Source organism: Sander lucioperca, chromosome 16 (assembly GCF_008315115.2).
Source record: "Sander lucioperca isolate FBNREF2018 chromosome 16, SLUC_FBN_1.2, whole genome shotgun sequence".
Taxonomy (NCBI): domain Eukaryota; kingdom Metazoa; phylum Chordata; class Actinopteri; order Perciformes; family Percidae; genus Sander; species Sander lucioperca.
In genome coordinates this window covers 20200440-20212521 of record NC_050188.1, presented here as the reverse complement: position 1 = coordinate 20212521, position 12082 = coordinate 20200440, and the positions used below count along the sequence as shown (strand labels likewise).

General features: G+C 40.7%; 1 protein-coding gene across 2 annotated transcripts in view; it reads right to left on the bottom strand.

The window, feature by feature from the left end:
- Positions 1-12082, bottom strand: part of gabbr2 (gamma-aminobutyric acid (GABA) B receptor, 2) — a 190526-nt gene that overhangs the window by 128043 nt on the left and 50401 nt on the right. For both annotated transcript variants that reach the window (XM_031323135.2, XM_031323134.2), the window contains one exon: positions 687-824. In XM_031323135.2, coding sequence (XP_031178995.1) covers positions 687-761 — 75 coding nt within the window. In that variant the 5' untranslated portion in view covers positions 762-824. The remainder of the gene's footprint in view (positions 1-686; positions 825-12082) is intronic.

The window sequence follows — 12082 nt, the reverse complement described above, 5'->3', positions numbered from 1 at the left end:
CATAAGTAAGCACACCCCTATGTTAAATTCCCATAGAGGCAGGCAGATTTGTATTTTTAAAGGCCAGTTATTTCATGGATCCAGGATACTACGCATCCTGATAAAGTTCCCTTGGCCTTTGGAATTAAAATAGCCCCACATCATCACATACCCTTCACCATACCTAGAGATTGGCATGGTTTTATTTCAGTTAACCTAATAGCTGGTTTGATTTGCATTGAGAGATGATTTTATGGAAAGTATCCCATGCCAATCTCTAGGTATGGTGAAGGGTATGTGATGATGTGGGGCTATTTTAATTCCAAAGGCCAAGGGAACTTTATCAGGATGCATAGTATCCTGGATCCATGAAATAACTGGCCTTTAAAAATAAAAATCTGCCTGCCTCTATGGGAATTTAACATAGGGGTGCTCTTACTTATGCCCCCTGTATTTTAAGGAAGAACATTTATTTATTTACGATACATTATTCATTCACAAAGAAAATTTGTGTCCTTAAAGGTTGGATTTTTCCTCATTTTTTTAATTAAGGCATTAAGATCAATTTCCAAAAGATGATTTTTTTTATTCCTCTTTTTAGTCAACTTTAGCATGGGTTCATAAACGTATGAGTGCCACTGTATAGGCTATATACCACATGCACCGCTTGCACACTCACATAATAACATGTACAGTACAAACCCTACCTGCACCAGATTCCAACCCTCCAAGGACTCTGCGATGATGGAGGTCACGGAGGGGCAAACACCGCCGAAGATCATCAGGTGTTTGGGACCGTAGCATATGGCGTCAAAGAAGGCCCTCAGCCCCTTGGCGTTGTCACACTACAGACACAGAGAGAGGTTGTGATGAAGGGGAGCGGGGATAAAAGGGAGAAAAGATGCGAACAAAGAGACATGAGGAAAAGAGAGAAAGGACATTTTAGTTAGTTTTTAGTAGAAAATACATCACATTTAAGAGGAGGGTTCGGCATGAACGAGAGTACAAGAGGGAAAAAAGAAAGGGAGGTAAAAGTTATAGAAAATATTCCAGCCTTTTTTGGGCTACCATGTGGCTGGCACGCAAGAGAAGAATCCAAATGTACTTTGTCTAATCCTATCTTAATCCCAAATTTAAACAGACTTTGTGCTCCTCTGCAACACATATACAAAGGGTTATAGATAAATTATAGATTCTTTGTTTGTTAATGTCAAGAGAATAAGTTAAGAGTTTGCGATAATAGTCAAAGTAGTAGTGCAATACTCAATACTCTAAACTGTGAGTCAATGAATCAATAATTACTGTACAAGGGAAACTGCTGCGCTCACAAGGTCATTATACTGTACTTCGACATTCTGCATTGGATGCACTAAAAAACAGCGTAATGTATACTGTTTATGAAAAACAATGTGACATTTAACTAACATTTAACTTATTACACTCTAAGCGCTGTCTTAGAGTGTATTACACATACTAACGTTCAGTAATTGCAGCTGTGTGTGTGTGTGTGTGTGTGTGTGTGTGTGTGTGTGTGTGTGTGTGTGTGTGTGTGTGTGTGTGTGTGTATATATATATATATATATATATATATATATATATATATATATATATATATATATATATATATATGTATATATATGTGTGTGTGTGTGTGAGAGAGGGCCCCCGCTCTGATCCAATGTTGCAGAATGCAGCCATTTCACATCACTATAGCAACCAGAGGGAAAAAAGAGTGTGCGAAAGGGAAAGAGAGCGAGAGAGAAAGAGAAATGAGAAAAAGAGAAGGAAAAACAGTGTAGGTTCCTATTGATTGCTACATGAGCTGGCTAACTGGTTTTGCTGTGATTCCCTGATTTCCACAGTTTGTAATGATATTCCTATCAGCAGTAAACACTCACCCCCCCCCCCTTAGTCCTTATTGCCACTCACTTCAGGATGTGTGCCTGTGTGTGGCTGATGGATAGACGGACTGACTGACTGACTGGCAGGTGGTGTGTGTGTTTGCGCCCTCTGACACACTCCATCTCATCTGGAGAGTTATTTGACCTTGTTACCTATCAGCGGGCAACTGAATGAGATTTTCTGCTGAACAACAGTACAGCTGGCCCTGCACAGCGCAGACTGAAAGACTGAAAGGCTGAAAATCGAATGTGGAGGAATGAGACTCCTAACCGGACATGTAGGACTGTTAGTTGTGATCTTTTGGTAATGTTATTAGGAGAATGGCAGGTATCATGGCTGCAGGCTTGACACATCTTATGTTCTTCATCTCAATAGACTGGTCTACATTGTTTTTGAGCAGGGGATGATCGTCTCGGAGCCCTGAATTGAGGTCAAGGACAGAAACAACCTTGCAAGTCACACTATGAGCTGCTACCGCTATCTTCCTGCATTGCACTCACCCCTCCACAGTCTTATTTAATCATACCATTTGAGTCATCAGGCTCTTTTTTGTGTGAATGCCTTTCTGAAGTAGAAGACCAATTACTGGCAAAATCAAGGCTTTCCTCTTGCATGTACATTCATGCTGGTAGGGAACAATGTATACTGTAATGTCAGTCAAAAAAAGACTAGATTGCAGATATGCCCCAGGTGAAATGAGAGGGAGAAGCTGTGATTAGACACAGTGGGGATTCCTTATCCTGGCCACACAGCTGAATAAAAAAGCAGGCTATTAAAGAAGATATGCCATTTGCATACTCTTATCATTCAATTCTCTTCAGCTGGCCATAACAACAAGGGTTGGTAGGATTGCGACTCTCAATTGGTCACCATGCAACAGATAAGAAATGTGGGCAACTAAACTTGTCAACGTGAGTACAATAGAGCTTGGTGATATTGCAAGTTTAAGCTGATTTGTTACGGAGTGACAATGTAGTGTAGGTGGTAAAGAATTGTTATGTTCTTAGCTCCCTCCGCATCAAATCAAACTGTTTTACAGCATTTGAAGCCAGGGGATGAGACATGAGACAGACCCAAAGGTCACATACTGTACACGATAGAGCTGCAACTAACCATTATTTTTTATTATAGATTAGTCTGCTGATTATCTTCTTGATGAATCAATTAATATTTGGTGTATAAAATGTTAGACAATTATCTTCATCACTCATGATCACTCATCTGAAGTTACAGTAAGTCATAAAAAAATCACCAATAGCTAGCTTTTTAATGGAGGAAGGAATTCAACAAGGGAAAAAGTGAGAACGCAAAAGCAGCTTTAAGTAAAGCTTACCCCCCACCCCCACCCCATATGCACAAAAATCTGTATCTGTTGTGACTGCTCACAGAGCCTTGACCGGTGTGTTGTCATGCCAACGGTGTGACTATCCACACTTTGTACGCTAGATGAGGGAGGAGGCCGCCGCAGGGCCGGTGTAGCAACGGTTATATTTAGCCTCTCATTAGGTAGCACGACCACTCAGACATTAATCAATACTTATTCAGCTATGGAAACACAGGAAAGCTTAATGCCAGATAGATAAAAGCAAGATAGATGGGAGAGAGAGGCAACACAAGAGACTGAAATGAAGAGGTATTAGCCTGACATTAGGCATGCACTAATAAAGCCAAATCAACCTGTTATAAACCTGCCCTCCATTATAACCCCACAATGGAGTCATTTTATTCAGTGGCTCTCTGTGATGCTCAGCAGCTGCACAGTGTGCCCTGCAGATTTGCCTACAAAAAAAACTAATCTAAGGCTATTTCTTTTCAACTATAGTTTGAATCTATAAGAAATAACATGACATTGAATCTCATGTACTATAATGAATAGAAGGGGCGGTAAATAAACCTCTCCTAGTAATTTCTTTTCACGCGATATATCCTTCATTTCAACCACACTGAGAAATTTATATTTTCCCAAGCAGCACTGAGAGGTTTTGGTACAGTGTGTATCTTACTTCCCAATTTTCTCCAAGAAATGTGCTCTAAACAAGGTATAAAAGGGAAACAAATATAACTGTCCTGAAAAAACTAAAAGAAGTTCTGAGAAAAAACTGGTACAACGAGGCAGGCACAGCAACACTTAACTCCCAAGTCGAGCAGCAAGAAATACTACAGCATTTTATTTCCCTCTTCCCCAGTCTGAAATCTAATTCCTGGCATTTGGAGGCCATTTGGAGCAGATCAATGGGGTTAGCGCCCGTAGTAATCTGTTTGACCGCTTTGGGAGACGGCCAAGAAAGGTGTGTGTGTGTGTATGTGTGTGTGTGTGTGTGTGTGAGTTGTGGGGTGAGAGATGATGGTAGAAGAACATGAAGATGGAAACTCAAGGGAGGCATATATAGGCCTGTCGCGATAGTCAATAAATCAATAAAAAACAATAAAAAAAATGAGCACGATCATTTTTCCGGCCGCGATAATTTCCATTTGCATTCTCTCTCTCTCTCTCTCTCTCTCTCTCTCTCTCTCTCTCTCTCTCTCTCAAAGAGACTGGATGACCACTCTCGATTCCTTAGCGTAACGAGGAGTGAACCCTCTTGTCAGTCGCATGGTCTTTGTGTGGGGAGGCGGGACTCCTGGCAGAGAGAGAGAGACAGAGAAAACGCTTGAGAGTTGGAGCAGGGTTCCCCGCAGCACTTTGCAGTTAAGGCGCCATCAAAAAAAAAAAAAAAAAAGTATATGAGCGATATCCGCCGTGTTACTCTGCGTCCTGTTTTCTCCCTTTCATTCCAAAGCACACAGTTGACAACCTGCAGGTGGAGGCGGAGGAGACAGGCTCGGACATACACGCCGCTGAGGACTTGTCAGTCTCGCAAGTGGTTTCAGGCAAGTGGCTGCATGTGTCCAACAATGCACAGAACATTAATCAGTACAAGCCTACAGCTGTCCGCGGACACGGAGTGCGGAAAGTGTGTCAGAGTTGTGCCAGTGTTTTTGTGTGTGTGTGTGTGTGTGTGTGTGTGTGTGTGTGTGTCTCGGCCCACCCCCGCGAAGCTTCGACCTGCAGACAGCAGAGGAGCAGAAGAAAGTAGCTGCACCTTCGCCAAAATGAAGACTGAAAAACAGAACTATTTTGGTACAAACATTTACTCGCCATGTGGCATATAGCCACACAGATATATAGATATAATATATTAATTATAGATTATTTAAATTTAATATTTAGTGTTTAATAAATAATTGTTAAATGTAGTACAGACTCGAGGAATGCTGCAAACATTTGACAGCCAGTATGAATTGCCTGGGAGAACATACGTGTCACAAACGCCAATTCCACAACTAGCAAGGAGAAGCTCATTTCCCCCCCCCCATCAAGGTCACACATGATGCCTGTGCACATGGCCTTGAATGTGGCACTTCAGCATCCAATACATTTAATTACATTACATCAAAGACATATTGTGGATATTTAAAATGTCTTCCAGTTCCAGTGTTAAATATTCTTTAGAAATAAAAGCGTATTGATCTTTGAAAAGGTGTACCTGCATTATTATGCCATATTAGATGAAAATGGTCTCAGAACAACAATATTATCGTTTATCGCAATCATTTCGGGGACAATTTATCATCCAGCAAAATTTGTTATTGTGACAGGCCAAGGCATATAGCCCAGTCTAATGTTGAAGATCCATAAACAGAAAATTTACTTTGGGTGACCACAGCATGATATCCTGCCATTCATACACACACTAGAATCTGACTTGAGTTTAATTTCACTCGCTGGATTTAGAGATACTCTTCCTCAGCTTCACAGTTCAGTGCAGTGAGTTTGCATCACGACCCTTATCATTTAGAGAATGTTACTGATGGGACAGCCGGCCAAGGAGGAGTTTATTTCGAATGCTCAATCCATTGTCTCTATTACGTTTCCTTCACTCTGACCTTTACACAAAGCTACTGAGATTCATTCTTATTGATTTATCATTACATGATGACATTAGCCTACTGTTATTGTGCTACTGATAAATTGCACTCAATTAGGCTAAATGTGAGGAAACAGCTGCCCAGGAATGTCAAGTGATCTAATGTTCCTATGATAATTTGCATCCATTATATATTTTTAATCAAAATTCTGTAACATCTTGAAAAACTGCATATATTTAAAAAGGCATGCCTTTTATTTTATTTAACCTTTATTTAACCAAGTAAGCTGATTGAGAACAAATTCTCATTTGCCTTGCATAATCACAGTTACACATTCATACCTGGAAGCTGCCCTGTATTTATAGATTAAAAACACATCCAGCATCTTCAGCAAAAGTTTGAGGCACTCTTTCCTGCAGGTTTAACAGCCATTTTTTTTTAACAGTAGAGCTTTATGAATTAAGCTCCTCTGACTTAATATAGTGCAATACAGTGCTTTACAGTAACAGAAAAAACATATATATATATTTAATAACTTAAAACAATCAGATGAACCTGCCCTCCCACATGGGGTCAGCCACAAACAGCATACCCAGAGTCTGTCCACTTACAAGGCAAAGTGGGTTTTTGAACCTAAATCCTCCATTCAACCAGCACTATATGCTAAGACCACCAGAGTGTGTCTTTGTGTGCACTGTATGTGTGCGAGTGCATCTGTGTGTGTGTTTGTGCATGTACAGTACATGTGTGTGATATTGTGACAAGAACAAGAGCTGATCAGAGCAATATAGGCTGGAGCTAACCATGATGAAATGCATTGTTAGCGTTGCAAACAGAGGCAGCTGCACCTGTCCCTCGTCTAATGGCAAATTACTGCACCCAAATCAGCAACCGAGGCCCAATAACACACACACCCACACACACACCCACACACACACACACACACACACACACACACACACACAGCAGAGAGAGCGAGAAAAACAGAGAGAGCGGGGGACAGGGGAGCCTGATCTGATGTCAGAAGCAATCTGCTCTTCACACACTGCATTTATTCATGACAAGACCAACAGCACAGGTGATTACTGAGACAAAATCCTCACGATTCCCACCACAGAAGATATGTGTTCACAGGTTAAGATGGGATGTGTACATGTTGACACCTCATCTATTAAGATAATGGGTTGTCATTTACCCACACATTTATATATTATTATTATTATTGCTGTATGTGTGAACATAATGCGTAACATAGCAACAGCATTACTTCTCTCCGTTAAATTAACAGAATCTATGCAACTTCCACCCTCTGCTTTATTTGTTTTAGTATATTTTTTTAGTCTTTAGTCAGTTGATTTAACTTGTAATGCTTGACTAAGGATACGTGCATAGCAAGAATATTTTTCTAGGAAACCCCTTGAACAAAGTCAGAGGGACAATGACAACCCACACCCACACACGCAAAAGAGAATAAACTTAAAATTTGGGGAAAATAATCCTTTTTGTTCTTGTTTTCTACAATGCATCACTCTACATAATTTCCTTAGAAAAGTATAAAAATGATGAATAATAAAATACATCAATACTTCCAGGAGCTACAAACACCTGTCAGTTGAACACACCACAAGGCCTTAAATTACATATATGCACTGTCAACAGAAACATACAGCACTGTCAAGCCTCCTTACATGCATCCATCCTATCTTCATGCTGTAAATCATGTCCTGATGTTTTGAGCATCCATTCAGCAGCAGTGCAGCAGATGCAAAAAGCTGGTCTCCTCTAACAGCTACATTGGCTTCCTGCATGCACTCCTCATTGAATTACTTCTACATCTCCAAGCCAGGGGAGGAAATGTGAGCCAGTCTGAATCCAGTGATTGCTAAAACATATGCTTGGCATTATATAGCCCTATAGAGTTAGCATGGTGCAGTCAATAGGTCAGATCTAAAAGGAGATTATCTATTTCCCCATGTATAAACCCAAGTAATCCTCTAAACTCTGTCATGGCTGTCAATACCGACTACTGTCAGAGGAGGAAGAACAAGAGTGTGGGGGGGATCAGTCAGCAACACTTAAAATAATAAGTAAAATTTGTGGAAAGGCAAGGTATCTGTAATATATTTGATTGTCCCAATAGTATATCAATAGTAATTTGATAAAGAGTGCTTCTTTGAGTTCATTAGGCTCGTTCATCTGTCAATTAAGTTCAACACTCCCCACTGCTGATTAACTTCTCACACAGCAGTGGCAACCTCATCTTGCCTGCTACCATCCTTACACAATGAGACATAAAATCTTCAAGAAACTAGAGCTATTTGTTCCCCATCAATGAACCCCTAGGTAATTGAGAGGTCCACTGGTGTGTAACATTATCACCCACCATGCCTTTCCTTCTCTTTCTAAATGACCAAGAAGACACGGCTGGCAGGTAACTCACAGACTTAAAGAACCAATGTAAAAAGCAATAGCCAAAGCTTTAAAGGACAATTCCGGCGCAAAATGAACCTAGGGGTTAATAACATATGTGTACCGAATCAACCGTTCTCTGGGATATGTTTTCATGCTAATCAAATGTGTCTCTAGCTTGAAACAAGATAGCGCAAACCGCTGATTAGCTTATAAAGCTAGTCGTCGGGGCAGAGGGTAAAGTAAAAAGAATTGCTAGCAGAATTCTACACTACTAACAAGGCTCAAAATAGCACCACACTTCAATGGTAGCATAATGAGGGTCCCTACATGTAAAGTGAAGCATTAATAACTTTGTAAGTGTACAGACAGTTTATTAAAAAGATAGATTATAAAGACAGTAGCGTTCACGTATGTAGAAATAGCGATTTCTTTTTACTTTACCCTCTGCCCCGATGACTAGCTTTATAAGCTAATCAGTGGTTTGCGCTATCTTGTTTCAAGCAAGAGACACATTTGATTAGCATGAAAACATATCCCAGAGAACGGTCGACTCGGTATACGTTATTAATCCCTAGGTTCATTTTGCACCGGAATTGTCCTTTAAGTGAGATACTCGGAAAAGAGCAACAAGGAGAGAAAGGGAAGAAGAGGTGAGGATGAAGCTAAGTTGCATATGCATCAAGGCTCCTTTTGGTACCATTTAGACAGTGGGCCCCGGAGTGTACGAGGAGAGTAGCCTACACATTGATTGAGAGAGAGTGGATGAAGTAAAATTGAGAGCAGGACAGAGCTGTCTTTTTCAATCTGTTCCCTTCACATTGCATGCCTGCAATCCAGAGGGAAAATGAGGAACCCACCACTTGTCTGGGGAGAGACTGGCCTTTAAAATCCACTGTGACAAACTGACTGGGTTGCTGAAGCTGATGGCTGTTTGCCCTCCATCTCCCCCCTCTCTCACTTCCTCCCTACAGTCTGGCTGTTGTTATTTCACTCAATCTATCCCTCACTTTCTGGAGAGCTCAGATGGCCACCAGGATAACCACAATGGCACGTTGGAAGCCTCTTTGGTGGTGACAAGTCTCTTTCTCTCTTTTTCACTTCCCAACACACACACACATACACACACACATACACACACACACAAACATATGCCAAAACACAATCATAAACAAATACACACATCGGCTCACTCACGAATCCAATCCGAGATAAGCTCAAATTGGCCACTAGTACTAAAATCACGGATAACACATTGCACCTTTATTAGCAATCTGTGCTGTGCAGGAAGCAGACGCTGGGTTAAGCCTATTACAGGTTGTTGTGCTTTTGACAAGGCCTGACAACAGCTGGAACATGTTGCGCTAACCAGTGAGGGGGAGAGACCAAAGTGTAATCCCACTGAAATGAACCAATCGGTCCCTGAGGAGACAGTGGACAGATAGGAGAGAAGAATGGCCTCTAAAATGATGCACTCAATTTACAAAAAAATAGGTAGATTTTATATTCAGGTTTTAGCATAGTTCTGTAATTGGTTTCCTAGTGAGATTTGCATGGATTGCTGTTATTAGTGACCCGATACTAGACCTTCATTTTTTTCAGTTTTCACAGTAGGAAAAGAATAGTTGTTACTAATCACATTAACATTGGCTCCCTTCCATTAAAGCCTCCCAGTATGCAGTGAACCAGCACGCACAATACCAGGAACCTAAAATCTTAACCGTTAAATGTAAATTAGCCATCATTCATTTTATGATTTACACCAATGCCAAAATACCTTTCATGAAAAAGGTCTACAGAGATTTCACAGAATAGTCGACAATTTGAATATTTGACCATCAAAACTACTAATCGACACGGCACATTATTGTTGAATATTCGTTCATCTGTGGTTTTAACATGATGCAGTAATGAAGTAGTGACAGTGGCCCTCATTTATGAAACGTGCGTACAACCTAAAGCCAATTCCTACGCAAAACAAGGCATTTATCAATTTGAACGTGAGCGTAAGCTGCGATAAAATCTCACGTCTGGTCTAAACTCGTGTACGCAAGTTTTCGAGTCAGTGTGGACTTGCGGTGCAGCATATAATCAGTTTAACAGGAGAAGGAGAAGTCATCAATTGATCACTTATCAGCAATGGCAGATCTGGTTCTTATAGAGGACCTCTATGCGCCGGTAACAGTGCACACGTACGCGCACGGGCCACGGTGGAGCGCTCCATCAGATTGATTAAGGGCAGATGGCTCTGTCTTGCATCAGCGATATCACCCGTACACGGCAGAAAAAGTCTGCAACATAGTTTTAGCCTGTGGGGTTCTGCACAACATCGCAACAACAGGAAGGGCAGGAAAACAGAGTGCCATAAATGTAATGATGGAACCAGATGACCCGATGCCCAGAGAGCAGTGTCCAGCACAGCCCCAACTGGGGCTATACGAATGAGACAGGGTATTATTATTAGACAGGGCGGAGGACACAAGCTCTCCCTCACAGCTGTTGCCTGGTTCTGACTCATGAAAAAAACATGAGAAAAATAAAAGACACTGCATAAACTCCACTACTGTGTGTTTATTTAAATATAGGTACACCATGTAGGCCTAAGATATTGCAATATAAGCCTGTATATTACTATTAGGACTTTAGCATATATATGTCAAGGATGTACATTAAATAAACTTCAGCTGGAGTCTGATTTACTACGGCAACACTGTTGACTGCATCAGTGATCTCTTTCCATTCTGCATTCTTTCTACAGCCTTTAATACCAGTTTTCAGGCTGCCAAATAGTACACACGTTAGTGCAAATGAACCTGAGATATCAGGGTTTCAATCTCCACCTCTGAAAAGTGCCGCTTCTTAGCCGGATTACGTCTTGCCATGTCGTAAATTGTAGGGGCGAGGCCTCAAAACCGAGAATATATTGGGGCGTGATATTTAAATTACGATCGTTTCCAGCCGCTGCATTTATCAATGTACGACCATCCTTACGCTCTGATTGGTGTGATATGAACATTTCATGAATCACACATGAAGCCTGTCGTAAGTTGATTTCCGCGCTCATATCGGCGCTGGTTTCTACCTTAGGTTGATAAATGAGGGCCAATGTATCAGATATGCATGTAATTACATCAGATATGCAGCAGGGGCGGTGTGGGTGAACAAGTCATAGTTGTTCTGCAGTGCAAGGCGGTAAAGCAGTGGACATGGAGCAGACATTTTCTTAAATGCTAACCAGAAGTGCACAATTAGGATAATAAATGAGAACTGTAGCTACAGCGAGTGACTGTCAGTTTATCAGGGACACACAGATGGATATTTCCTATTTTTACACTTTCATTATGGCGTTTCATTGTGGTGAGGAGACAAAGTTTTGAATTTCTGTTTGCACGGTTTATAGGCTATTTTCTGTTTATACTTGTATAATACTCATGAGCCACTATTGATGTTTTTCAATAAATAAATTATATTCATAAACTTCATGAAATCTGGACATTCATGTTTATTGGCGAGATTGCATATATATATATATATATATATATATATATATATATATATATATATATATAAGACCATGATAATCATTTGAACATAAACATCAACATGTTAGCATAGTCATTGTGAGCATGTTAGCATGCTAAGTGTTTAGGTCAAAGCACCGCTGTGCCTGAGTACAGCCTCAGTTATGAATAACTCTGGCCTGACAAGAGGAAGGTTGTTTTCATACTTGCCCAATATAATTTAAACACAAGGGTCCAGTAAATGTCATGTATTTTTTTATTAAGCTCTTAGCAACAGCAGAGGTGCCCCAGCTGGTGTATCTGCTAACTAGTAAATGAAGACCGGAAGAGGGTCGGTGTGGACAGAGAATGGAAAGAAGAAA